Consider the following 26,423-nt stretch of genomic DNA (forward strand, 5'->3'; position numbering starts at 1 on the left):
CAGTCTTACATAATCAATTTAGATTCGAGCAGTTTCTCGACAGCAGAGATGGCCTTGTCAATTTGGGCAGCCTCAGTTCCCATACCTTGGCACACGTTGCCCTTGCCTCCGGCTTTTCCACCAATGTAGGCGGCCGCGACATTGGCGACCTCAGTCGCCTGAACTTTGCCCAGGTGCTCATCGCTGATGTACACACCCTGAGCAACACGAGCATCGTCCTTCTGACCAGTGATCAAGAACAAGGACTTTTGCTTGTTCTCTTTCTTGATCATGTTGATCGTCTCTGTGATTATCTTTGCATTTGCAGAAATGTCAATGTGTTTCGCAAGGAACGGAGCGTCCTCGTGCTCTGCAAAGAATTCTTTCACGGCGTCGAGAGCCTTCTTTGTGTCTGCCTTCTGTTTGGCCTTGACCTCGTCTTTCACGGCCTTATCTATCTTGGCAAACTTGTCCTTCAGCTGCGCCTTACGCAAAACACTGATGGAAAGCTGGCCGAGTTTGGTGCTGGTCTCCTTGAGTTTCTTCTCCTTGGCCTCGCCAAATGGCATTTTCTCAATCGCGTCCAGCTGCTCATCAAACTCCTTGGCAACACGCTGAACCTCATGGGCTTCAGTACCAGTCACGGCAACGATACGTCTGATACCTTTGGCGATTCCACTTTCCTCAACAATCACAAAATCCTTGATGTCCGAGGTTTTCGCGACGTGCGTTCCACCACAGAACTCAACAGAGTAGTCATACCATTCTTTGTTATCAGGTTTTGCCAATAACTCCTCGACGGGAACACCAATAGAAACAACTCTAACAGGGTCTGGATAAGTCTCTCCGAACACTGCTCTGAGCCCGTAAATCTTCTTTGCAACATCCAAAGCGACTGGTTTCGAATAAACAGGCATGCTGTCTTTGATGATCTTGTTACAGATGGCCTCGATCTTGTCCAGCTGCTCCAGTGTAACTGCTGCCTTATTGGAGAAGTCAAAACGCAGCTTCTCGGCGGCAACAAGAGAACCCTTCTGGTCGACACCGTCACCCAAAATCTCTCTAAGAGCAAGATTCAAAATGTGAGTGCCCGTGTGGTTGTTTCTAATGGGCCATCTTCTGAGTTCGTCGTATCCTGCAATCACTTGATCGCCAACGGAGAGTTTGCCCTCAACAACATGACCGGTGTGGAGAACGTATCCAGCATAAGACTGGACGTTTTCGACCTCAAACTCGGCAAGGCCATCAATGACGATCTTACCGGTGTCGTATTCCTGGCCTCCCTGTTCGGCATAGAACGGTGTCCTTTCCAGCAAGACACCAAGCTGCTGACCAGCTTCTGTGCCCTCGGTGGAACCAAGAAGCTCCTTCCCATCGTAGATACCAACAATTTTGGTCTTGATGTCCTTGTTTCCGTACTTGTAACTGTCGTCGGTCACAGGAATATCCTTGTTGCTATCAAGGGCACCAAGAATGTGGACGTCGAGCTTCAGCAAGGTCTTACCAGACTTGCTTCCTCCAGCCTTCGAAGCTTCCAAAGAAGCCAGTCTAGCTTTCTCAAATCCTTCATCATCAATGTTCAAACCGGCCTCTTCCGCCATCAGTCTTGTCAAGTCAACAGGGAAGCCGTAGGTATCATAGAGTCTCCAAACATCTCTTCCAGCCAAAGTCTGTTCGGGGGTCTTGGAAGCAATTATGGCATATTGCTCAAAAAGCTTCTCGCCACGATCAAGAGTGCGCGCGAAAGAAGCTTCCTCCTCGTCGAGAATCTCAAAAATGGTGTCCGTGTTGGTAGCCACCTCCGGAAAAATATCCTTGACCTGCTCAATTAAAGTTGGTGCCAGTTGAGAGAAAAACTTACCGATAGGGTAGTTCATGTATTTTCTCACGTACCTTGCACCTCTTCTAAGGATTCTTCTCAAAACGTAACCTCTTCCCTCGTTGTTAGGAACACCTCCATCAGCAAGAGCAAAAGTTAGAGTACGCACGTGGTCTGCCAAGACTCTGTAAGCAGTATCAATACCGTCGAGATCATCCTTACCAAACTTCCCTGAGTATGGTCTGACGCCAGTGATCTCTTGGATCTTGGAGAAGAGAGGCTGGAACACGTCGGTATCGTAATTGGATCTCACATTCTGCAAAACGGAAACAAGTCTCTCAAAGCCCATACCGGTATCAACGTGCTTGGCTGGCAGAGGCTTCAATGATCCGTCCGGCTCTCTGTTGAACTGGATGAACACATTGTTCCAAATCTCCAAAACGTCTGGATCGTCTTGGTTGACAAGTGATGCGGCATTTCTACCACCAATACGATCGTAGTGGATCTCAGAACATGGTCCACACGGGCCCTGATCGCCCATTTCCCAGAAGTTGTCCTTGGCATTTCCAGGAAGAATGTGGTCATCTGCAACACCAACATCCTTCCAATACTGCTTGGCCTCTAGATCTGGATCCAAACCATTGGCTGCATCGCCCTCAAAATATGTCACGTAAAGTCGGTCTGCCTCAAGACCGTACACCCTGGTGAGTAAGTCCCAGGAGTATTGGATGGCTTCCTTCTTGAAATAGTCTCCAAACGACCAGTTGCCCAGCATTTCAAAAAATGTGTGGTGATAGGAGTCTCTTCCGACATCCTCAAGGTCGTTGTGTTTTCCACCAGCTCTAATACACTTTTGTGAGTTCACAGCCCTCTTCAAAGTGGCAAACGACGAAGAAGGATCCACGGTACCTAGGAAGATAGGCTTGTATTGGTTCATACCGGCATTCGCGAACAAAAGAGTAGGATCATCATGGGGGATCACTGAGGAGGAGGGAACAAAAGTGTGACCTCTATCTTTGAAGTAGTCTAGAAACGTATTTCTGACCTTAGTGGCAGTCCATTGTTGCGACATCTTGCGTATTTGTTGTATTGCTTTAGGTTTCAGTGTATGACGCTGGAAACAGCAAATGTTCATACACTTCTGATGAAACAAAAGACAAGATTAAGTTTGCCGTCGATGCTGAAATGAAAATCTTTTGATATGCTTTAGCCTGTCGGCGCGACGATTTATTTTTTTCAGTCATGGTTCGTCTCAAGTCCCGGTATATCTTATTTGAGATCATCCATCCCGAGCCTCCAGAGCCCTTCTACGGGAGTCGCAAGGATGCGATACTCGCTCTCCATCGCCCCTGTGATGCCAAAATCACACCCAAGCTGCTGGTTCAGGAAATAAAAACGGCTCTCCAAAATAACTTTGGAGACTACGGTCTCTCGATGGCCGTCTCGCTATCAATAAAGTACTTCTCGAACCGCACAAGCACCGGAATAATACGAATACACAGGGAAAATGTGCGATACATCATTGCTGCTCTTACATTCATTCGTCAGCTGCGCGGGCAGGACGTGATCATCAAGTGCTCAGCTGTAAGCGGCTCGATCAAAAAATGCGAGGATAGAGCGATCGAGCTCTCCAGACAACTAATGGTAGACATAAACTTACTCGAGTTATTCGAAGACGACGACGAAAAATAGATATATTTACTCTCTGGATTTGATAATGTCAACAAATTCTGGCTTCAAGGAAGCACCTCCAACCAAGAATCCATCGACATCCTCCTTGCCTCTAAAGTCCTTAGCGTTCTTGCCACTCACAGAACCTCCGTACAAGATTCTAACAGACTCGGCCTGGGAGCCAATCGCGGTACTCAGGAAAGTTCTAATGTCCTTGTGGATTTCCTGTGCGTCCTCAGCAGTAGCAGCCAGTCCAGTACCGATGGCCCAAACTGGCTCGTAAGCGATCACAATGTTGGTCCAGTCGGACACAACGTCAAGCACAGCTTGAAGCTGTCTCTTACACACCTCCAAGGTCTTGCCGGCTTTTTTCTCCTCAAGAGTCTCTCCAATACATAAAATCACCTTGAGACCAGAGTCCAAAGCAAATTTAGTTTTGGAAGCAATCAATTCGTCAGACTCCTTGAAGATAATTCTTCTTTCAGAGTGACCCAAGATCACCCATGGGATGCCCAAGTCCTTGAGAGCCACAGCGGAAACCTCTCCAGTGTAGGCACCAGAAGCCTTGTCGTAACAGTTCTGGGCAGCCACCTCCACGGTGGGCTTTTTGTTGTGCTCAGCGGCCCAGAAAAGGTACGGAGCTGGAGGAGCAATCACGACCTGGACATTGGAAGGAAGAGAAGCGGAATTGAGGTTCTGGACGATCGTCTGAATCGAGTCCTTTGAACCGTTCATTTTGAAGTTGCCACCAACGAAGAATTGTCTAGCCTGGGGTGAGGAGTTAGTTTCTGAATATCGGGAGTGGTCAGCGGGTCTCAGATGGCCAGAGATCGCATGGACCAGCGTTAATGCGGAACGTACCATTTTGAAAATATGTGTTTAACTTTTAATTGACAGCAGTTGGGAAATCCTCTCACTTTTTATATCACGTTTTTTAGAGCTACGTGCTGAACCACTCCGATACTTATTTTTCTGGGGCAAGGGTTTTTTTGAACTTAATCAGGTGTTGCGGCTGTTGCGGCTGGCCGATCGGGACAATTAGCTCCGGGTATTGTAAAGATTCGGTTTCAAGGCTATAAAGTAGTGCCCGCTGTGATATTTATACAGCGATGGTGTTGGGACCCCACCGTCGGCTAAAGAGCGGGTCGTAGCCTAGGCCGTCAGAATTTGCTATTCATTTTTTCGTATTACACTTTATTTTTGCAACTTTGATCTTCGTGGTCGTCGTCCGCGTCTTGACAGTCTTGTTTCAACTTATCGAACAGACGCTTGATTTTTAGCGATTTCTGCACCTGCTCGTTTTTCGCTCGCGCCTCCGCGTCGGCTACCTGTCTTACCTCATCGTCCGTGAGAGGCACTGTGCTGTTGAACGTGAACTCTCTCCCGGCATCTCTTTTGACTTCTTCCTCTCTTTTCGTCTGTTCAAGCTCTGACCATGTATTCAGATGTGTGCGCAGGGCGTAACGCTGCGTGTTCTCATCTTTTTCCATCACTATCCAGCGACAATTAGGCACGTTTTGCAGGTCCTCAAACTTCTCTACGCTCCATCTGAACCACTTGGTCAGAAAGACACGTGCCCATATCCCATGGGTCACCAGGACCAGCACAGAAGGGAAACTCTCTTTGCTGAATTGCCGAAATAGCGTCTCGTTGAATGAAGCACACCGATCGTAGACGTCTGCCGCGCTTTCCCCGTACGGTATGCGGTAGAAGAAATGTCCGTACTGTGCTCTTTCAATCCAGATCTGCTCCATCTCCTCTCCGGTACCCTGGAAATTGCCGAAATCCTGTTCTCGCATCCTTGGTTCCTCGTACGTTTTATATGGAATATTTGTATCTGAAATCGCCTCCACAAGTTCCTCAAGTGTCTGACGAGCTCGCAAATATGGCGAGGTGTAGAAACACAACGAGTCGTCCGGCTTCAGGAACTCTTTCAGCTGTTTCCCCGCCATGGCTGCCTGCTCGTGTCCCTTTTCTGTCAAGGGCACTTTGTGGTTGGCTATGTATCTGTTCACCGACTTGTCTTTATTTCCCTGGGACTCTCCGTGTCGCACAAGCAGAATAAGCTAAATTGTTAGCTGCGTCAGTGGTATACCTACTCTTGGTCTTCCCATAATTGTTGCAAAATTATTTACTGAGTAAAAATTGTGTTCCTGTAGTCTAAGCTTATTGATCGACGACCCAAATGGCATTTTTCGGTCTATAGCATTGGTAGGCCGCACGAGCAATCGGCAGTGCATTCTACTCGTCTACTTTTTTAATCATAAATACAACTCGTTCTCGTTACTTTCATCATCGTTATTAACTTTCCAGCAATTTTAAATTTACCATCCTTACTTGCCCCCATAAAGTCTTGCAAGCTTTAGTCCCATTGCAATGTTTTGTAGACGAGCATCAAGCTTGTACCCCTGTTTACCCAAATTCTCCAGACTCTCGTAGAAAGTAGCTAACGGAAGAGTGAAGATCTCGATGAACTCGTTCTCCTCCAGCTCAGGCTGTGGATTCTGGTTGCGCGGGTCTGCCATGTCAATGCTGGCAGTGACAATCACCGTGTTGGTGTTGCAGAAGCCAGGATCGTTAAAGACGAGCGGCCCTGTGGTCAGCACCTTGCCAACATAGCCGGTCTCCTCTTTAAGCTCTCTCATAGCACATTCTTGTAAAGACTCGTTGGGGTCGACCAATCCGGCAGGCATCTCAATGCACACGCCCTCGACAGGAGGACGGAACTGCTTCTGTAAAACAACCTCGGGCCCTGAGTCCTTCTCAATGATCGCAATGATGCCGACACCGTCCACAGACGTGCCCTCGGGGCGGGTCCTGCGAGAAGCCATCTCCCACTGACGGGCCTTGCCATCAGGAGACACATAATCGATCTTGCTGAGCTGGAGCCACTTGGCGTCCTCGTTGGCCATTGGCCGGACATTGGTGACCTTGGCGGCGTTCAAATTCGAAGAGTTGCTCATCCTCCGTAAAAATAGGGTACTAAATCTTCCAAACATACACCACACACCAGAATATTTTCACCATTTACTTAATCATGTCAAGCCAAGATATAAAGGCGCGCTTGGAACAGGAGCTAATAGCGTCGGGCAAGTACCAGGACATTTACAACTTCTTGAAAATCCAACTCGCAAACTCTGGCTGGACTGAGCAGTTTGCTGAGCTCGCGTCCGAAACGATCGCAAGAACGCCCGAGTCGCAAGATCTACGATTTGTGGAACTCGTGGATAGATTACAACCGCAGGCGCTCAGCATGGTGCCCGATGACGTGAAAGCGCGGACACTCGCCAAGATCAAAGAGTTTCTGGATTCAGTTATAGAATGACATAATCGCTTATAGATAATGATAACACTAGTGTACTTAATCTGTTGCGTCGGCTGGAGTCTCAGGCTTGGTGTTCTCCACATCCGGCTGCGGCAGGCGTATTTCGTCTCTAGCTTCTGCTGGCTCCTCTCTACTCTGTTCCACATCGGCAGGCTCGCTGGCCCTCTCCTCCGCCTTTTCCTCTTGCTCGTCGTTCTCGTCGTTCTCGTCGTTCTCGTCTCTTTCGTCTTCGTCGTCGTAATCGTCTTCCTCCTCAATCTTCCGCACAGGAGCTTCGCTTGAAACAGCCCGCTGCACCTCTTGCTCCTTCACTTCTTCCGACGACTTCTTCAACTCATCCACCTCTTCCTTTTCCATCGGCTTCAGTTCGATCGTAGGCTCCTCTGTCTTTGCGGGCTCGTCAGACTCAGCAGGTTGAGCGGGTGGAACATGTTGGGCAGGCTCTGAGAGCTCTCTCGGAGTGGCCGAGGTGGCCGACTCGGTAGCGTCAACGGGCTCGGCAGACTCCACTTTCTGTTTCTTGTGCGGTTCCTCTGGTGGCTCCACTGCTTCTCGCTTGACGCCATTACTCCTCTCCGGTTCGGGTGTCGTCTCTCTTTCAGCCACCTTCGCGTTCACAGTGGCCGACGGCTGGCCAACTTTGAGCTGCCCCGGTGCAGGCCCTGCAGCCTGTTGCTGTTCTTGTTGTTGCTGTTGCTGTTGCTGCTGGAGCACCTGTTGCTGGGTAGGCATACTCAGCTGGTGATGGCTTTGAGGAGGCGGAGGTGGCGCACCGCCTTCTTTCTGGTACTTTGTGAGCTGCATGAGTCTTTCTTGGATGTGTGGGTTGCTTGGATCGAGAGACGCCGCGCGGTGGTAGGCGTCGAGAGCATCCCCGATCTGGTTGTTGCACGTCTCGTACAACGTACCGAGATCGTACCAGACTTCGGACAGATAAGGATTGAGACGGATGGCTCTGGTGTAGGCATCCAGCGCGTCCTTGTACTGGCTGATTTTGTAGTACAAAACGCCGATAGAGCACCAGAACGTTGGGTTTCTCGAGTCGATATTGACGGCGTGTTGGAAGGCCTCGTAAGCGTTCGGATAGTCCTGCTTAGACATGTAAACACGGCCAAGGTAGTACCAGGAGTGGGCGTCTGCGTTGTTGAGTTCAATCGACTGTCTCAGCAGCTGCTGGGCCACGTCGAAGTCGTGGAATGGAGCCTCCTGCTGCGAGTACAGACATCCCAGTTGTTGCAAAACCTTGGAGTGATTCGGGTTGCTCTGCAACACGCGCTCATACGCCTCCTTGGCGCCGTTGTAGTCTCTGTTCTGCTCCAAAACCGACCCCATCTGGAACCAAACATCGGTCTGGGTCAGAGGAGCCGGAGGCATGGAGAGTATGTAATTGAAGCACTCAAGGGCCTTGGACAATTTGCCCTGAAGCTTGTAGATGATTCCGAGCCGGAAGTAAATCTCGTTGGCCTTGTCGAATTGAGGGTCCATTTCTAAAACCCGAACAAACGCCTCCTCTGCATACTCCAAGGAGCCGTATCTGTCGTACAAAATGCCTATTCCGTGCCACAACTTTGGAACGCTCAGGTTTTGCAGATTGAGAAGCGCCTGCTGATAAGCGGTGTAGGCGGATTGCAGGTCATCCAACATCAGGTAACAGTGTCCGAGAAGACCCCATGTTTCACCGTTGTTCTGGTCCAGAGACAGGGCTCTGCGATACAGATCTGCGGCCTCGGCGAAGGCGTCCCGAGTTCTGTAAACATTGGCCAGCTGCGTCAAAGCTTTTGGGTTATTTGGCGTGTACCGTAACGCTGTAGAGAAAGCCTCAACGGCTTTCTCGACATTGCCGATGGTATCTGCACAGGTTCCGATTGCAATCCAAGTCTCTGCATTCTCTTGCGCAAAACGGGCTTCCAACGACGAAACCTCTTGAGAGCCCAGCGAGACAGGATTGCCGTTCATTTGTTGTGCAATTAGTTGCTGGTCCATGTCGGAAAAAATATAATTACAATTGTTTTTTTTTTCAATGTTCCTCCAACTTAAAAATACTATTTCCACCGCCAGCGATACTTTTAGCCAAATGCTGCTTAGGCAACTTTGGTATTTATTGTGCCGCTATTGTATTACTATTGTCATTCAATAGGAAATATGCACATCAGGTGGCGCTCGGAGATCCTATGTATTAGAATAATAAAAAAACCCAGGAACAATAGTACAATAGCCTCAACACCAAGCCACCGAGTTTTCTTGTTATTTCACAATTTTCTATTTTACACTATTTCAGGGTCTTGATAAATGAGTCCAAATTGTACTCTTCTTCGTACTGCTTTTCGTCCCAGAGTTCGGCAAGCTCAGTAACAGCACTGCCGGCTTTTCCAGACAAACCAACTTCATTCGGCACGTCCAAAGAGCCGAGCTTATCAGAAACGGGCCCGGATTTCTCCTTCTCCCGTTGCTTCATCTCTGTTTCCGCGTCTGGATCCGAATCAAACAGGTCTAGCAACTGGTTAGTGTCCATCGACGCAAGTCCGGAGTTTTGCTGGTTGATAATCGTAGAAGCAATGTTCATTTTGAACTTTTGTAGTCCCATGATTTTTTCTTCCAGAGTGTCCTTAGTAATCAGCCGGTACACGTTCACCACCTTCTTTTGTCCCAATCTGTGGGCACGATCCATGGCCTGAAGATCGTTCATTGGATTCCAGTCATGCTCAACAAAAATCACGGTGTCTGCTCCTGTCAAATTGAGACCCAAACCTCCAACCTTAGTGGTTAGAAGAAGGACATCAATAGAGGGATCGTTGTTGAACTTGCGAACGACATCTTGCCGCTTCCGAGGCTCGGTGGACCCATCTAGTCGAAGATATGTGACGCCAGGCATGTGTTTCTTCAAAAGATCGTTTTCCACCATGTCCAACATATCCTTCATTTGGCAGAAGATGAGTGCACGGTGCTGAGAAATGACATTTTCCGCTGGAATGACGCCCTTTTGACCACCGTCGCTGCCTATGCCACACTCAAGAAGCAAGTTTTTCAGCGACATCAGCTTTGGCGAGTGCTCAATGTCCCTGATATCCATATCGTACGTCTTGAGATACTTCATGACATCGTTATACTGCGGATGTTTTGGCGTCAGAACTAGAGCAGCATGATTACACAGCTTTCGCATATACTGAAGAGCCTGGAAAATGTGTTGCTTGCTCTGGTTTTCATCGGACGCAGTAAGATCCTTCTCGACGTTTGTCTTTTGCTTCTTGATGAAATCTTTGTACAGTTGTTTTTGCAAGCTGGACAGCTCGCAGTAATAGTCTTGGATGATTTTCGGAGGCAGGTCAGAAAGAACGTCCTCCTTCAAGCGCCGCAACATAAATGGTAGCACCTGTTTGTGCAAGGCTTCCAATGCTAGCGCGCCGGCCTCCTGTTCCTTGGGTCCCTTGTTGGTTCGCGAAAGAGCGATCGGTTTGGCAAATCTGTCTTGAAACATTTTCTCGGTGCCGAGGAATCCTGGCATCAAAAAGTCAAATAATGACCACAGCTCAAGCACGTTATTTTGGATTGGAGTTCCTGAAAGTACCAACCGATGCTCTGCACGGATGCGTTTCACCGACTGTGTCAATTTCGTGTTGGCGTTCTTGATAATGTGGCCCTCATCAAGGACACAGTAATTGTAGTCGATGGAGCTGACAAATTCAACGTCATTACGGACCACATCGTAAGAAGTCACCACCACATCTGCCCCGGCAAGCTGGGACCGAATGGAGGCTCTCAACGAAGGCGAGCCCGCATAAACAACGACGTTCAAGAACGGAGCATATTGCTCAAATTCCTGTTCCCAATGGCCTGTGAGCGATGGAGGGCATATGATTAAACTTGGAAGTTTACGCGACTCCGTAGAATGTGTCTTTTTATGTTCTTCTGCGCGAAGATGGTGGTCACTAGCCACTATGCAAATTGTCTGCAAAGTCTTTCCGAGCCCCATATCATCACACAAAATACCATGAAGGTGATATTTATTCAAAAACGCAAGCCAATTAACGCCCTCTTGCTGGTACTTCCGCAATGTTGCCCTGATGGAAACTGGAAGCTCGAAGGGTTTGATCTTTGTAGGATCCATCATCTGCTGTATGAACTCGCGCTCTTTGTCTTTTCCACCAAGCAGCTCCTCTGGCATGTCTGGAGGGTCCGGAATTCCTGCCTCCAAAGGTATCAGCTTGATAATCGATGCAAAAGTTGTAGTGCTGAGAAGTCTCACATCGTGGTTTGCGTCACTCATCCGGCCCAGCACAGGAACAAGCAAAAAGACAACATAAGGCAAGATGTCAGATCCCATGACAATTGATAGTCTGTAGACACATTCAATGGCTCCCTGTCTGTCCTTGAGATCAAGGGCATTGTTTAGAAGTGAAAGAATATGCTTCACGAAAAATTGGAATCCTGTTGATGGCAGCGTGGCACATATCGTGGCAAAGCATTTGGCAGCAGAATAACGGAACACTGAATACTTGGACTTGATTCCTTCCAGAATTATAGGAAGCTTATCCACAACTGTCAGTTGCAGGGATCTATCCATTTTGCCTAACAGCGCACGCAAAATTTCCAGCGAGTCGACGGCCTGCTGACCTTCAGCATCGCTGAACTCTGTGCGTGAAAGTATATCCAACGGTTCAAAAACGATATTCTTCAAAATTGGCAGTTTGTCAAAGACCTCTGTTCCATACTTCTCGATCAAGTCGTCTAGAGCAACTTTGGCACCGCGCCTCTTTATTTTAGCCAAGAGTATCTCTCTTTCGGCAGCAGCAAGGTCTGCTGGATCGGTCTTGGCTTCTTCTTTTCTCAAGGATAAAATTATATCTGTAAATTCCTTGTTAGGAACAAATTCAGGAACTTCTGATGTATCCACACACAAAAACCCACAAAGATTCTTCACCATTTTGTCTACAGCTCCAGTTTTGCCAACTTTGTTCAGTTCCATAATCAGGGTAGAAACTGTCGAAGCTGCTCTTGCTTGTAAGAGCAAAGATTCCTCGGCCTTGATACTTTCCATCAAAGACCGGATTAATGGTGTTAGCTTCTTCGGCAACCCAGAGAGCTTCAAAACTGCCGACGAGTAAGAAGACAATATTCCAGTGGAACGATTGGTTTTCGAAGCTGTTGCCTCTGTAACGGCCATATTGACACGATGTTTGGCGTCCTCCAACGACTGTAATGCAGACATCTTATAGACGGGGGTCAGCGACTTGAGTAGTTTGTTGTACACATCATTGACTATTGAAGTCGCCAGCTCAATACCAAACGCATCTGGGCCGGCATCTTCCTCTCCCTGCACCAGGACAGGAAGCGTTGGGATTTTGCTCGAGGAAACTCTAGCTTGCTCTCTGAATATTTGGAAAAGCTGGAGACATTGGGTTCTAAGACCTTTCAGTATAGGAACAAATTCTCTGAAGGATGGAAGACTTTCTGGATTGGATAAGGCCTCATTAAGCGTTGGAAGGTACCTTGACTTGGTTGATTCCTCGATAGGCTTCTTTTGGTCGATACAACTCTGACAATACTCTTCAAGAACTATGCAGGCGAACAAACGAGGAGTGGAATGCGGGTCCTTGAAGTAGGCCTCCAATTTGTCAAATATAGGCTCTAGATTTTCCAGTGAATTATAGCGAGCAAGGGTGCGCCCAAGAGCGGTGGCTGCAGCCAGCCTTGTTTTCACAACAATGTCAATTCCAACCAATGTTAAATCACCATTTATCATTGGTGCGTCTATATTCACAGCATTGTCATACTCTGTCTCCGGAATGCCCGCATCATTTTGTTTGAGCTTTCCAGAACCTTGCTGCTGATCGTCAGACATTTTTCGTTTCTTCTGTTTTGGTTTCATCTCCTCTATATTAAAACCTGTCAGTGGAATGTCATTGAACGATAAGGTCTGACCGCTTGGTCTAAGAATACAGTTTGGATTCATGGAGTAGTTAAAACGAGCCACACCTATAGGAGTCATCAGAAGGGTCATCAGTGGAGTGATGTGATCGGCGAAAATGTCGTCAATTGATCCAAGAGCGCCTTGTGATATTTGATCGATCATTGTGTAGTATACTTTTTCTGAAAGTTGTAGCACATCTGCGTTCTGCTCGACAAGCAAATTCTGGAAAATGAGTCTGCACGCTTTTCCATCTATCCAGTTTTTGACGGTGACATCCTCTATTTCCAGGAAAGCAAGCAATGTTTTGAGCACAGATTTTCTAACGTTGGTAATGGAGTGTCTGAGAAAAGGAAATAGGCGAGGAATTAGATTTTTGAAGCTAAGGTCCTCGTTCTCAATGGCGTACTCCTTCATTTTATCGAGAACCTCTTTATGCGAACAAAGTTTTGCTAGCAGATCCATCACGGATCCAATCGAAGCACTTAGGTCGTCCTTCAAATCGGTCAGTCCTTGCCAAATCACATTCACAATATTGAATACCATATCCAGTTTGAGCTTGACAAAGTCGCTAGCGATAGGGATCAGCGTGGAGGCAGCAACGCTCTGAACATCGTCATCACCACTACTATGGAGACAGAACAAAACCATATCTATTGTGGCGTCAAGTAGCTCTGTATGACTGAACAACAAATCTGTTCTGATGCTGACGAAGTATCGTAAACCAAGCATGCCTCCATGTCTGGCTTCCCAACACGTCATTTTATAATCTGATTGTCCAAAATCCTGTTTGATCAATTGTGTGAGAGCCGCAAATGTCTTCAGAACAATGTCTTCAGGCAGGTGCAGCAGCAGGGCTGCCAACGTCTGGGCTGCATTTTCTCTAACCGGAGCAACCACTGTATCAGAAACATAGTCTCCAAATCTGTCCATCGCGAAGAGAGTGATCAGTCTAACACAAAGGTCCTCCAAAGTGCGCTTATTGAGGTCATCGTTTTCCTCTATCGAGCGACCCTTTATACGGCCTGCGCCATATGCTTGGTATTTGACAAGCTCTCTGAGTCCCATCGCTGCGCCGTGTCTAATCTCCCATGTCTCGTTGAATAAGTCTTTTATAAGTAATTCATAGACACCTTGGAATTGCCAAACCAAATGTGACACTTTTGCATGCAGTTGTAAGATTGGTGAGATATCAGGCACTTTCTGCTCGACAACAAGCTTGGTGCCATTTGATTGCGAGGTGATGTTCACGTTTGGAGTGGCAGATCCAGCACTGTCGTCCGAATCCTCTTTGACAGGGCCGTCTTTGGCGAGCCTCCTACTCACACTGCTTTGAGAGAGGTCAACCGGAGTGCTTTTCGACGAACCCGTTTTGGCAAACTTCGCTTTCCGCTTGGCCATTGCACGCATTCTGGCGGACTGCTGAGACTTGGTAGCAGGAGCTTGCTCGATTGTATCCAGCTCCTCTTTTTTTGGAGTATCAAGAGGTTCTTCCTTTGGTGTCGACTCCTCACTGACTTCGTCTATTCCTAATTTTGCTGTGAATTCTGTCTTGACTTTTTTGGGAGCTGGCTCGGAGTCGTTGTTGACAAACTCTGCCCCAGACGTGGCCAGCAAGACCCGTTTCGCTTGCAGGATCTCCAGGAGATTCCATTCGTCAAACGACAAGAAGCAGTTTCCCGTCGTCTCCACCATCTTTTGCAGATCTAGCTCCTCCTCCTCTTTCTTGATGGCCTCGTAATCTTCTTCAGATTTTACCTCTGTCTCCGCGTTTGGGTCCCACGGTGGCGCATGCGAGATGATCCCGCCGAACGCGCGCGAAGCCGCCACTCGCGTTTCCCATTTTTTGCTTTTCAAGAACGGATACACTCTGGATAATAGGTTCAACGTCTCTTCTGGATGCTGTTTGGCCAGATCACTGAGCTGGTCAGCAGCTGTATTTCGTATGAATTGTGTGGAGCCCGTTTCAAGGAGCACCACAAGCCTCTCGAGACGTGACATGACTGTAAATTTATCTTGAAAGGTAGTGTTCTTTCAGCTGAAATAAATACAAGATAAACACACCCTTAATTCCCACTATTTTTTTTTCGAGGCAGAGAGGAAAGGCAAGTCGTATTTATATATAATTTTTTTTCACACGTAGTCACAGACAATGAACAAAATGATTAGGTAGGCTGGGTGGAGAAGCGACACCTACCAAACTGATTAAATCGGCCTTGTCCTAGGGCATATTGGTTGTAGTGCATGTTTGGCGAAACGTAGATATATCACTGCCCTCATAATCTCGTATATGTAATCAGATAACTGCCAATTTTTACAGAATTAGTTTATTATCATTTAATGGGCCTGATAGATTGTTTGTTTATTGCGGATGGGAGAAACCTGCCCATATTTGAGCACATTGTTAGTTCTCCAGCCCCTACATTCCAGTATGTGAAGGACCGTCTGAACAGCATGCACAAAGACGGTTTTGAGGATTCTGGCTCATCAATATCTATCTTCGACCATTTGGAGCCTGTGCTTGATATTGACGCGAATTGGCGTGTCGCGTGGACAAAGCTAGACGCTGTGTACGTCATTGTGGCAGGCGAAAGGTTTCCAGAGTATACGGAAGTCGTAAGCGACGATGAGGACGATGAGGAGGAGGAAGATGGTGACGACGCCAAGGAACAGAAGGAGACTGTCACCATCTCGCGAACCGTTAATGATCTGCAGTATCTGCAATTCCTAGCAGATTTTGGCGCTGTCGTGAAAGCTTTTCTCAATGGCGCGGTGCTCAATCCCGCTAAAATCGAGCTGAACGCACACAACCTGCTGCTCATCTTACAAGAAATGGTGGACGCCTCGTTCCCGTATATCACCGACCTGAACCAGCTTCAAGAACTTCTGCCATCCAACAGCATTCTCAACAAAATCATTTCGACAACCAAGCAGATCCAAGGCACAGCATCTAATTCGATCAACTCACTGGCACAGGGATCAAGCTTGCTGCACGCGTCATCTTCGGCATCTTCTCTTGCATCCAATCAGTTTCAAAAGGGCATTCTTCCCGTTTCCTGTATATACGAAAAATCGGGCAGCGAGACTCCGTGGCGGAAAGTTAATGTCAAACATACTCAGAATGAGATGCTGGTGGATCTTGTCGAGCAGATTAGCTGGATTGTGCCTGCATCCAAATCCCCCAAGCCTGCTTACGGCGCCTCAACGTATTACAGTCTTGGATTGAGTGCGAGAAAAAGCAAACCTGTGCTGGCTACCATAGATGGCACCGTTTACTTCAACAGTTCTCTTTCGGGAGTTCCAACTGTTCAGCTGGTGCTCAATCTCAACAGGCACGATCTGGGAGTTCCATCGTTCCATCGGTGTGTTGATACAGGTACATGGTCGAGGAGTCCGGGTGTGGTGCAGTTCATACCTCCTGACGACAAATTCACGCTGATGAAGTACAAAATCAACCTACTAGAAACAGAAACGCCAGTGAACATCTGGAACTACATGGGGCTCGTGGATGTGGAGCTTGTGGGGGGATTGGGGATTGAGAGGAATGAGTTTGAGATCAAGCTCCAAACCAAGCTGCTCAACACTGTGAAGTTTATAGAGGATTTGAAAGTGGAGATCCACGTGCCAAAAGACCACACCGTCAGAGGACTGCGCATCACCCACGGCGACTTGCAATCCAGGAACGGCGTGCAAGGGTGGGTTCTCGACAAAATGCTGCCTACCGGTATCAATTGCACGTTTAGAGGCCAACTACTGAGATCCGGCGGAGATCCATCAACGTTCAAGCCCGACTACGTGACTGTTTCGTACTCCAACAAAGGTTCGGTGCCCAGCTTGATCAAAGTCGACTCAATGAAAATTATAAGCGGAGGCTCCACCAACGTCAAGCCATACAAGGGCGTCAAGTATATGACGCAAACCAATAATATTATGCTTAGATAGTGGCATATTTTCTAGTCGTCTAGTAATTCTATCAGTTCGTGGAAATCGTGAATCACGTAATCTATCTGCGGAAAGTCATCAACTACCTTTGCGTTGTCCTCGTGCTGTAGCAAAACCGTGGTGAATCCGGCTGCTAGGCCAGCTAGCATGTCGTCACGCGAGTCACCGACCATGACCATGTCCTTGGGCTGGAACCCCCAGGCGGCTGCTATGTGGAGCAACGGGTCTGCAGCAGGCTTGGCGGGCCTGAAACTTCGTGTAACAACCGGCTCGCAAAACTCAACGCCTTTCAGATGGGTTTCCAGCAGGTGGAGCACAGGCTTTATTAGGTTTCTCGTGCAAACGGTGTACTTGATATTTTTGCGTGATAAAAATTGGAGAAGCTCTGCGACGCCTACTGTGGGCTCCGTCTTGAGCATATACGACTCCTCAATCAGCGCCAGCTTCTCCTCGGCAAGCCGTTTGTCCTTGTCGGAGAGCGTAGCCAAATGGTCCAGAACATCGGTCTTGACGTGCTCAATTTGCAAGGCACGCCGCATATCGGTAAACATTTGTGTTTGCGGACGTGTCAGCGTGCCGTCCATGTCAAAAACAACACCGCGAGGCGGGCGAAGCTTGAACGGTTTGGGCTTTATCATGTAGTGTCGGTACAAGATTAAGTGCTAAAAGTTGCGTCTCCTACGTAAGGTGAACTAAACTAGTATTGCGGTGCGAGGTGTAATATACATAGCAATAGCAACATGGTGAATGCAGGGGTGTGGCTCGCTAGTATAGCAAGCTTGGTGGATAAAAGAGAAATTTGCCCAGATGATCGCCCATGCTTGCTTTCTGAGGCGACGAGCAATTGCCGAAAGTATATAAATACCCACGGTCTTCTTTAATTAGTGTATACCCAAGATGTCTAACCTAGTTAATAAACTCTCCGACAAGCTATCAGGAAATCGCCACCATGACCAACAAGGTGACGACTATGACGACTTCCAAAGTTCTGGACGCGGCGGTAGCTCCAACTACGGCCAAGGCCAGACCGGTCAGCATAACAGCAACCAATATGGTGGCAGCGGTGGCAACTACGACCAGTATGGTTCCCAAGGTGGCCAGAGTGGCCGTGGAGGCCAACAGAAGTATGGAGAGAACTACACCGGTAGCGGTGGAGACAGTAACTTCTCTGACGACTTTGACAACCAAATGAACGATAGGGTGAGGAATAAAATGGGTGACGAGTACACAAATGATGAATGGAGTGGTAACCGTCACGCTCAGGGATTTGATAGCAGCGGCGTGAAAACCAAGGACCAGAAATGGTGAATTCTTTATTGATAAGTTATGAATGTTCTCTTCTTTTTTATGAATACCATCCTTCAAAGTAATCTCTGGTGAGTGTAGAATGCAGTAGAGAACTGGATTGGCGGCACCAGTTTTGCAATAGGGGAAGTTTTTCGGTTAAGGCAGGGAGCAGTAGCGTTTCTGCCGTCCTAATCTTTAACGATGAGATTAGAACCTTTAGGAAAGGAATAGTGGTGCGGAGGTGACGAAGCCTCTCCATGTTTGCATCTATCGTGTCTATTAGTTTTGCAAGTCTATCTTTGAAATCGTCGTTGCTGATGGTAATGTTGAAGCTGATAAGAGAGGAGATGAGTGACTTCAAGGAAAGAAGGATTTTGAAGCATTTTAACACGTATAGGGGCAGAAGCGGTTGTATTTTCAAAAGCTCAAGATCGTCCACCTGTTCGTCAATCAGGTAAATGAGTCTTTTGCAGAGCTTTGAGAATTCGAGTTGGAGATCGAAAACAAAATCGTCTGCCTCTGTGGTCCTTAGGTTCTCCAGGGAAGAGCTAAAATTCCGGATCAAACAACATATATCGCTTTCTGCCTCCAGAATGCTTAAAAATTTGTATTTGTCGTTCAGAAGATACAGCTTGGACTCCATAGGTATGCTGGTTGTGGGGTCTGTGGGAGGTAGAAGCAGAAGGTTTAGTCCAACGGTCACGTATTCTAATGACTCTGATTCTGAGGCTTTTAAGCTCTTTGCATATTCGTGAAGATAAGATTGATTGAACGCGAGACTTGTATTTCTTGGTGTTCCAAACGACAGCGCGAATATGTTGTCCAACACGACTAAATGCATGAACGCACGGAAAAGCGGCGACGATGATGGTTCCTTATAAATCTTCCAGTCGTTGAATATCGAAAACGAGATTGTGAAACCGATGGAGTATTCGTGGCCAGATAGAATCACGGTGTAGTTGAGTAGCACAAAGGTTAGGAGAAACAGTGTCTTGGCGTGGACATTGTTGTTAATGAAGGATTTGGATGCATAAATTAGGGATATCTGCTGGAAGCTCGAAACAATGACATTGAAATCAAAGTTTGCGTCCACAGAATTGAGAACTTGAAGTGAGTAATTAAATAGTTCCAAAACAGTGGCATATTCATCCGTTTGAAGTTGCTCGAGACTCTCTTGTATTTGTCCTTTTTCCGTCAGAATAGGATACTGCGCATGTAACTTGCTAAAATAGACGTCCAGATTATGGTCAATTGATTTCAACAGATGGGCAGTCTTGAACTGGGGGGCAGGAATCGCAAGTCGAGAAAAGTTCTGGTTCAGACTCTGCAAACTATTATGAGAAGGCACAGGGCTCACGGTACCTTCTTTGGAGCGAGTAGAAACAAGGGGCACCTGGAAACTTGGCCTTGCGAGCCGGGAAGAATTATTGTTCAGAAACTCATCTTCGGAATCCGATGTCGGTAGATTATCCAAACCAAAACTAGGAGCCAGTTTAGGCGAGTTTCCTTGAATGGATGGCCGGGCAGAAAGGGGGAAGGAGCCACTGATAGAAGACGAAATGGAATCAATAGAGTCTCTTCTGCCTTCAAATGCTGGCATTTCGTAGGGTACCTTCCAGAACATAGGCTGCTGGCGTGTTGTCTGACCTGCCGAGGTTAGAGACGAGGATCTGCCACGCAAAGGTGGCAATATATGGGTGTTGAGGGGAGGCAGGATAACCTGCGGACTTTGCGACGCTTGATAGGCAGGCGTCCCACTTCCAGAGCTTGAGTTTGGAGAGAACAGTGGAGCATGCTGCTGGCCTGGAGAAAGCTGTTGCTGTCCTATTCCCTGAAGCTGCGGGTAGCTGCCATGAGACGGGGTACGCAGTCGTGGTGAGGTTTTACCTGCCGACTGGTTGCTGTTATCTCCACTGAGTTTTGTATAACCTTTCGAGGGGCCTCGTTTCATGGGCACTCGGGTGAACAAACACACGTCGCCGCTCTTTTCGCAGTTTGAGCACATCTTGGTCACATGGGTGTTTGTGTGATCAAGTAGAGCATCGCAGCGTATTTTCTTGCGCCGGCATTCGTCGCACGCACGCGAAACCTTCGACCTCTTGCGTGGAGGTACCTCTGAATTGGGGGAACCTTGCCCTTGAGCCTTGTATTCCTGATCCTGGACTTCTTCCCGCACAGTCGAGCCACCAGCGACGGAAGTGGCCATGGATGAAGCGGAAGACGATGAACCATCTTTGCGGGAGTCCGGAATGCCTGCCTGGACAGGCTCAGAGGAACTAGGGCTCCTAGAACTGTCGAGGCCGGCTATCTGGGGAGATTCACGGGGACCTTCCGCTTGCGAATGCGGCTCCACGGAATCCATTGCTTATAGTCTGTGCAAAAGTTACAGGTGGGCCAAAATAGACCTCACTAACAAACAGATTGAACTCGGACAAAACTCAAAACTATTCCAGTGTATTTTTTTCTTGTTTTTCAGGTCATGGGGCTAAAGGTTCCCCAGGTTCTCCACACGGTGGTGTAAGGGTGTGTGCTTTGCGGATGCATGCACGAGTCTTGGGGTGCCAAGCCGTACAAACCAGAACGGGAGCGGTGGACTAGAGCCTCGAGTCGTTCGTGGAGGATGTCAGCAAGGACTATAGTTGCCAATGGAGTGATAATTTAGGCCCCAGGCAGCTGCCAAAAATGCGTGCTGTGCTACGCAGGGAGATGAGAACCCCGGAATTGCGTGGTTAAGCTGCACTGCCATCAACCGGGAAAAAATTAAATCACCACGAAACAAACTTGCCGAGACGTTACATAATCATGAGTTTTCGAAGGAGTTGGGCACCAAATTCTTTGACGTTCATAATTCGGTATTACTGCTCGGTGAATTCCTTTTTGGGACTCAATTACAACGGTCCTCGTACGTACTACTGCAAGCCAGCAACATCATGGAGGGTGAGAAGCCTGTCAAGAAAAGGCGGCGAACTCCGTACTCGTGTTTGAGTTGTCGTCGAAGGAAGGTCAAGTGCAATAGAGTCCGGCCGATCTGTAATCGGTGCACAATTGCCAACTTGAAATGCGAGTACGACGGCCCTCAGGCCTGGGCACCTTCAGGGGTTGCTGAAGCTTCCGCGGCGCCATCTAATGGCGTTCCAGTCAGCGTTTTGAACTTTAAAACCAATAGTCTGGAGAATGCTGTCATCAAACACTTGCCTCGATCCCCACGAACCACTGTTTCGGAGCAGGCCTCGCTGATCTCCGAGATAGGCGATCTGCGAATGAAGCTGGCGTCCATGGAGGCCCAACTGTTTACCGTCATGCCTGAGTCGCGCGATACGGTCAGTTTTATTCAGGCCGAGCCAAACCCTAATACAGCCCTGCACATGGCTAAGAAAAATCGGTTCATCTGCGGAGGCTCTTTTCAGCGAAATAAAATCTGGCGGGGTGACCCGTTTGCCTGCCAGCTGTTTGACGATATGCGTCGCTACCAGGAGAACATCAAAGCCGAGCTGCTGGCTATGTCGAAAACTGAGAATCCGAACGATTTGCAACGGCAGGTCAGGATGCGCAAGAAAGGCCAGAAACGGTTTATTTTGGAAGAGGGCGAGAAATTGTCGCTAAAGTCGCAGATGGAGGCTGCGTTGCCGGCCAAGGAGACCGTAATGCGCCATATACATTACTACTTGCGTGCGATCCATCCGGTTTTTCCTGTGCTCTTGGAAGACGAGTTTGTGGCCACCGTCAATCGCATGATACAAGAGGAAAAGGGTCGCTGTGTGCTGCAATTCGGCCAAAAATCCGACTACCTTGTCACGGCAGCGTTGCTGCTGGTGATGCGCTTTTCCTACCAGTCGCTATTCTTGAAACACCAGGTGGGGGCGCCGCTGAACGGGGATGAGCTGGTTCTCATCCAGCAGCCAGTAAATGCAGACGTCATCAACATGGTCAACTATGCGCTGTTTGAGTCGAATTTCTTGCGCAAAACAAGCATTCAGTCGTTGCAGGCGCTCATGTTACTTCGATTTTACCAGATTACATGCCAGGAGGACGGGGACGGAGGTGATGGCACGGACGGCTACAACATTAATGGTCTTATTTGTCAGATTGCTCTGGGGATGGGCATCAATAGACCGCTCAGATTCCCAATTGGGGACAAAAAGGCTTCCAAATTGTACCATCCACAGAACGAACGGTTGCAACTTCTTTGGCAAAGACTCTGGTGGACTCTGCTAGAAATGGACATGGAACACTCGATATCGTACGGCAAGACGCCAATCCTGCTTCTGGAAAACAGCGATCATGGACCAGCCATGGTGGGTGACTCGGAAATCATCAACGACCGCATGAACAAAATGAAGATCATATTCCCATTTTTGCAAAAGTTCCTTGTGCAGGTCCATCAGGTACGCGAAAAGCCACGCGTGGTTGACCTAATGTCGGCAGTCAGCCTCTTAGACTCGCAACGAGGTCTCTTTCAATATAGCAGCTACTTCCAGGACCCTTACGCGTCACTTCTATCCACTATTTCGAACGTGAAGAGCGAGATTCACATCAACACGCTAATTTTCATGATCAATTGCTATTTGATGCTTCATTTTGAGCGCAACAGAATAATTACCGATTATTCTATCATTTTACAGGCTACTGTTACAATCTTTTTGCGTAACCTGGATCTCACGCTCAGGTCTTTTAACCGATTGAAAACCGATTTTTCCGCCCACATAATGTACATCATTCATCCCATGGCTACATGCGTCTACAAAAGTATACAGTTTTTGGTCTACCTTGGAGTTCGGCTACTCTTAATGCAAACGAAAAATGACGAAAAGCAACCGCTAGTAACCGAGCTGCTGCAGAATGTGGTGGCAGTTATGCGCAATTGCGTGAAGCTGCTGGCCATTATGGGGGACCAGGACTACTTGTGCTACCGGCTGTACGAGACGTACAGCTATTTAATGCGAATCTTGGAGAATAAAGGAGAGCCTGTGTTTAATCTCAGAAACCCTGCTCTGGAAACTGCTCCGAACCTGCTTGCGTTTATAACCATGCAGCAGCTTAAAGACATCAACCGCCAACTCTCTGAATTTACCAAATCGCCGCAATTTGTGGCCGTCACAGAATATGCGCTGTTCTGGCCGGCAAACGAGACGGAGGACTCTCTCTTCCAAAAATTCCAAAGGTCGATCGACGCGACCATGCCATCTTCCGAGCTCAATATCTGGAATGACTGGATCATGAAAACAAATATCTTTGAGGACTACGAGGGGCTTTTCGACAACCTGCAATTGCCTGTTGACCTTACTTACATATAATTCAGAATATTCACGCTCTAGGTAACCGCACTCCTTCCTGCTCTTGCGTATAGCTGCCACTCATCACGCTGTCCTCTATAAGCTGTTGTCGACGGAGTTCCTCTTCGCGACGCACCACGTTTTCAAACTCGAGCACAGCACGCTCTGTACGGAACGACGCCGCTGCGGCGATCCAAATGGTGTGGTAGAAAATACGGATCCGCAATCCAAATGCTCTGTAGAATGGAGACCTCCACCTAAGAAGCAATTCCGAAGGAACAGAGATCAGTGCTCCGTACATGCCGCCAATGAAAATAGATTTGAGAATCACCGACCGCAGTCGGTCAATGCGCTCCTCCGAGTGGTGTGCAAGCTTTCTTTGGGTGGACATAATCGATGATGGAAATAATTAAAATAAATCAAATCCCGACTGATGTGCATCGACGCGTCGATTTTAGTCCAAAGACTTAAGCACCTGGGCCCGAACAATCTCGTCGAACTTGTCGCGGTTCTCGCGCCAAAGCTTTGCAGCATCGATGTTGGCGGGCGAGTTCGGGTTCGGCTCGGCCAGCATCGAGCACACACTTAGTAGAATCTTCTCCACGCTTTGCAAAGGGCCCCATCTCTCGTCCGCAGACTCGTACTGCAGAGGGTCGTCTCCTGGCGGATGCAAGATGCTGATGCACACGGTTCCGTCTTTGTAGATGTTTGGATGGAGGATCTCGGACGTAAACTTCATCTTGGGCGGAGAAAGTGGATAGTCTGCCGGGAAATCCATCTCTGCTTCAAACACACCGTTCTCATAAACTGTACCGGGGGGACCCTCCAAAATACAGCGCCATTTGAAGAGGTTATCTTCCGTGATAGGGCCTGCAACAATGCCATCGGTCGGGGATTTCAGAAGCTCCTGGAATTCCTTCAACAGACGACGCTGTGCTGTGGAGATCTTGGGTGCCATCTAATATTTATCTGAAAACTAACAAGCGGCACAGCCCGGATATATACGAGCAAATTTCCTGTTCGACTGAAAATTATAACTGGTATGATTTTGGTGGACGGGGACAAGTATGCGTGCGAACAGTGCATCCGGGGCCACCGATCGTCCCAGTGCCAGCACATAAAGCGCCATTTAGTGCTGGTGAGGTCGCGTGGGCGCCCTGCCACGGATTCCTCAAAAAGAATAGCCATTATGGGAGAACAGCTCATACCTGCTGATTCGCAACACGATAACCACGAACACTGCGGGTGTCCGCAATCCCACAATCCAGAGAACTCTGTCATTGTGCTTAAGGCCAATAAACGACAGGTGTTCAACGTTTCCAAAAAGTCCTTAAAACTGCTGGACCCCGTGATAGAGGTGCCCAATAAACAGGCAGGCCTGGAACTGATCGCAAATAGGAGCCACGGCCGCGGGAGCTGCCGGTCAAAAAGAGCGAAAAAACAGCCCGAGCAGTCGCCCATGACGTACGACATGTTTCTGACAGAGTCCTGTACGGTACCAGGGTCCTGCTTGTGTGAGCCGGATGCCTGCACCTGCCACTTCTGCCAGGTACACAACCAGGGAGTGCCGCCGGACCCACCCACAGTCACGTGCGGCAAGGTGGAGGTGCAGCCAGAGCCTGCCAGCTGCGGTAACAGCAGCTACGAGGAGGAGTGCTGCTGTGCGGACGACGATTGTGGCTGCTACAACTGTGAAAAGCACGGGATTGTGAACGGCCAGAAGGTGGGACTGCAGGAGGCCGCCCTTAGTTTCCTTAATAGTCTGGACATCAGCCAGCTTGACTTCGACTGCTGTTGTCCCGACGACGCATGCAATTGCACCAACTGTTTCAAACACGGGAGGTTTCAAAACGAATCTATATATGGTTCATAGATTTTCTAGTATATATTTTGCTTCACGTTTTCCGCTCATCCACGCTCCATGCACTGCTCCCGCGCCATCTAAAATTGTGTGCTCTCCGGCAAACCGCACGTTTCCGAGCCCTCTTTCTAGATTGATAATCACGTCTGTTGGGTCGTCTCCAGGACGGCACGCAGCATAGGAGCCGCGAGCAAAAGGGTCTACAGTCCAGCTCGTGGTAATCACTTTAGTGGGGGCCGAAGACACGGGGCCGAGCTTGTGCAAAAGTGGCTTGAAATACTCCCAGGTAAGGTGCGAATTGCGTTCTAGATGGTCGGTTATTTTTCCTTGGATGAAGCACACCAGAGACGGCACTTTGCTGATGTAAAACATGTTGAGAATAAGTACAGGATGGCTCCACACACCCATCTTGGCCGTGGGGCTGGAAATTCCGAGAAATCGATCGTACTGCAGGTGCGACCAGAACGGAGATTCAAACTCCAGAACCACCTTCCCCAGCTTTCCGAAGCCCATGTTTCGAAGCGGCCCCGTAATCCGATCGGGTAATGGCGGCACCCACTCAATGGCTCCGGTGCTGGGAGCAGCTAGCTGCAGGAGGCTTTGTGGAATGGTGCAGATCAAGTAGTCACCTTTATAAATATTTCCGTCCGCCGTGTGCACGACGATAGTTGTCGATTTTTCGACCCGTGCTACCACCTGTTTAATTTTCAGACACTCTTTTGGGAGCTTGTCCACCATCTTCTGAACCAGCTGATCATAGCCCGATCTAATGAGACAGTTGCGTCCAACGTTGTCAACAAGCGAGAATTTGGAGCTCATCTCTTCCCAGCCTATACCGTGCCATAACTCCAGATGTCGAATAAATTGAGGAGCATAGTCAGCCTGCTCAGACGTCAAAAGCTGTCTCTGCTTGCTGATGTACTCCTCCACCACGTCTTGCAAACTGTGATCCTCAATATCCAGACTGCTGAACTCTCTCAGCTCGACGAACTTGGTGATCTCGTTCGCAACCTGCTCGATTTTCAGCCTTTGAAAATCATCGTTCGAAAAATGCTCTCCAACCATATAAGGCTTCATGTCGTCATAGTACAGATCGTAGTCACCTTCCGCCACCATCTCGTCAAACAGCTCGTTGGTCAAAGTGTCATGGGCCCACGAAGCTCCAAGATCGTAAGCCGTCAAACCAGTTCGATCCGTCAAGATACGGCCTCCCAAACGGTCATGGGCCTCCAAAAGCACAAACTCAATTCCCTGAGAGTGCAAGTCCGAGGCGGCCTTGAGACCCGCTACTCCACCGCCTACAATAATCACACGCATATTCCTTCTCCGGAGAAATACGCATTTTATTTTCAGCGGTCTCA

General features: G+C 48.4%; 17 protein-coding genes across 17 annotated transcripts; 6 read left to right on the plus strand and 11 right to left on the minus strand.

Moving 5' to 3' along the window:
* Positions 1-5: 5 nt before the first annotated feature.
* Positions 6-2,933, minus strand: KL928_001914 (uncharacterized protein; the record flags this gene model as incomplete). The annotated part of the gene is made up of 1 exon (XM_043202332.1): positions 6-2,933. The coding sequence occupies one exon, from the start codon at positions 2,931-2,933 to the stop codon at positions 6-8; it is 2,928 nt and encodes a 975-aa protein (XP_043061191.1).
* Positions 2,934-3,040: 107 nt separating this feature from the next.
* KL928_001915 (uncharacterized protein) lies at positions 3,041-3,490 on the plus strand (the record flags this gene model as incomplete). Its single annotated transcript, XM_043202333.1, has 1 exon — positions 3,041-3,490. One exon carries the CDS (start codon positions 3,041-3,043, stop codon positions 3,488-3,490), a length of 450 nt encoding a protein of 149 aa, XP_043061192.1.
* Positions 3,491-3,496: 6 nt separating this feature from the next.
* On the minus strand, positions 3,497-4,333 carry KL928_001916 (uncharacterized protein; the record flags this gene model as incomplete). Its single annotated transcript, XM_043202334.1, has 1 exon — positions 3,497-4,333. One exon carries the CDS (start codon positions 4,331-4,333, stop codon positions 3,497-3,499), a length of 837 nt encoding a protein of 278 aa, XP_043061193.1.
* Positions 4,334-4,656: 323 nt separating this feature from the next.
* Positions 4,657-5,421, minus strand: KL928_001917 (uncharacterized protein; the record flags this gene model as incomplete). Its single annotated transcript, XM_043202335.1, has 1 exon — positions 4,657-5,421. One exon carries the CDS (start codon positions 5,419-5,421, stop codon positions 4,657-4,659), a length of 765 nt encoding a protein of 254 aa, XP_043061194.1.
* Positions 5,422-5,802: 381 nt separating this feature from the next.
* KL928_001918 (uncharacterized protein) lies at positions 5,803-6,432 on the minus strand (the record flags this gene model as incomplete). The annotated part of the gene is made up of 1 exon (XM_043202336.1): positions 5,803-6,432. One exon carries the CDS (start codon positions 6,430-6,432, stop codon positions 5,803-5,805), a length of 630 nt encoding a protein of 209 aa, XP_043061195.1.
* Positions 6,433-6,506: 74 nt separating this feature from the next.
* KL928_001919 (uncharacterized protein) lies at positions 6,507-6,794 on the plus strand (the record flags this gene model as incomplete). The annotated part of the gene is made up of 1 exon (XM_043202337.1): positions 6,507-6,794. One exon carries the CDS (start codon positions 6,507-6,509, stop codon positions 6,792-6,794), a length of 288 nt encoding a protein of 95 aa, XP_043061196.1.
* A 36-nt stretch (positions 6,795-6,830) lies between these two features.
* Positions 6,831-8,777, minus strand: KL928_001920 (uncharacterized protein; the record flags this gene model as incomplete). Its single annotated transcript, XM_043202339.1, has 1 exon — positions 6,831-8,777. One exon carries the CDS (start codon positions 8,775-8,777, stop codon positions 6,831-6,833), a length of 1,947 nt encoding a protein of 648 aa, XP_043061197.1.
* A 286-nt stretch (positions 8,778-9,063) lies between these two features.
* On the minus strand, positions 9,064-14,700 carry KL928_001921 (uncharacterized protein; the record flags this gene model as incomplete). The annotated part of the gene is made up of 1 exon (XM_043202340.1): positions 9,064-14,700. One exon carries the CDS (start codon positions 14,698-14,700, stop codon positions 9,064-9,066), a length of 5,637 nt encoding a protein of 1,878 aa, XP_043061198.1.
* A 339-nt stretch (positions 14,701-15,039) lies between these two features.
* On the plus strand, positions 15,040-16,641 carry KL928_001922 (uncharacterized protein; the record flags this gene model as incomplete). The annotated part of the gene is made up of 1 exon (XM_043202341.1): positions 15,040-16,641. One exon carries the CDS (start codon positions 15,040-15,042, stop codon positions 16,639-16,641), a length of 1,602 nt encoding a protein of 533 aa, XP_043061199.1.
* Positions 16,642-16,652: 11 nt separating this feature from the next.
* On the minus strand, positions 16,653-17,279 carry KL928_001923 (uncharacterized protein; the record flags this gene model as incomplete). Its single annotated transcript, XM_043202342.1, has 1 exon — positions 16,653-17,279. The coding sequence occupies one exon, from the start codon at positions 17,277-17,279 to the stop codon at positions 16,653-16,655; it is 627 nt and encodes a 208-aa protein (XP_043061200.1).
* Positions 17,280-17,538: 259 nt separating this feature from the next.
* On the plus strand, positions 17,539-17,949 carry KL928_001924 (uncharacterized protein; the record flags this gene model as incomplete). The annotated part of the gene is made up of 1 exon (XM_043202343.1): positions 17,539-17,949. The coding sequence occupies one exon, from the start codon at positions 17,539-17,541 to the stop codon at positions 17,947-17,949; it is 411 nt and encodes a 136-aa protein (XP_043061201.1).
* Positions 17,950-17,986: 37 nt separating this feature from the next.
* On the minus strand, positions 17,987-20,290 carry KL928_001925 (uncharacterized protein; the record flags this gene model as incomplete). The annotated part of the gene is made up of 1 exon (XM_043202344.1): positions 17,987-20,290. The coding sequence occupies one exon, from the start codon at positions 20,288-20,290 to the stop codon at positions 17,987-17,989; it is 2,304 nt and encodes a 767-aa protein (XP_043061202.1).
* A 180-nt stretch (positions 20,291-20,470) lies between these two features.
* Positions 20,471-23,222, plus strand: KL928_001926 (uncharacterized protein; the record flags this gene model as incomplete). Its single annotated transcript, XM_043202345.1, has 2 exons — positions 20,471-20,578; positions 20,640-23,222. 2 exons carry the CDS (start codon positions 20,471-20,473, stop codon positions 23,220-23,222), a joined length of 2,691 nt encoding a protein of 896 aa, XP_043061203.1.
* Positions 23,223-23,232: 10 nt separating this feature from the next.
* On the minus strand, positions 23,233-23,592 carry KL928_001927 (uncharacterized protein; the record flags this gene model as incomplete). The annotated part of the gene is made up of 1 exon (XM_043202346.1): positions 23,233-23,592. One exon carries the CDS (start codon positions 23,590-23,592, stop codon positions 23,233-23,235), a length of 360 nt encoding a protein of 119 aa, XP_043061204.1.
* Positions 23,593-23,655: 63 nt separating this feature from the next.
* On the minus strand, positions 23,656-24,159 carry KL928_001928 (uncharacterized protein; the record flags this gene model as incomplete). Its single annotated transcript, XM_043202347.1, has 1 exon — positions 23,656-24,159. One exon carries the CDS (start codon positions 24,157-24,159, stop codon positions 23,656-23,658), a length of 504 nt encoding a protein of 167 aa, XP_043061205.1.
* An 84-nt stretch (positions 24,160-24,243) lies between these two features.
* On the plus strand, positions 24,244-24,913 carry KL928_001929 (uncharacterized protein; the record flags this gene model as incomplete). Its single annotated transcript, XM_043202348.1, has 2 exons — positions 24,244-24,653; positions 24,721-24,913. The coding sequence occupies 2 exons, from the start codon at positions 24,244-24,246 to the stop codon at positions 24,911-24,913; spliced, it is 603 nt and encodes a 200-aa protein (XP_043061206.1).
* Positions 24,914-25,068: 155 nt separating this feature from the next.
* KL928_001930 (uncharacterized protein) lies at positions 25,069-26,379 on the minus strand (the record flags this gene model as incomplete). The annotated part of the gene is made up of 1 exon (XM_043202350.1): positions 25,069-26,379. One exon carries the CDS (start codon positions 26,377-26,379, stop codon positions 25,069-25,071), a length of 1,311 nt encoding a protein of 436 aa, XP_043061207.1.
* Positions 26,380-26,423: the final 44 nt, after the last annotated feature.

The sequence above is a fragment of the Ogataea angusta genome (assembly GCF_019207475.1).
Source record: "Ogataea angusta isolate 61-244 chromosome Unknown 61-244_NODE_3_length_881311_cov_93.026150, whole genome shotgun sequence".
Lineage (NCBI taxonomy): Eukaryota > Fungi > Ascomycota > Pichiomycetes > Pichiales > Pichiaceae > Ogataea > Ogataea angusta.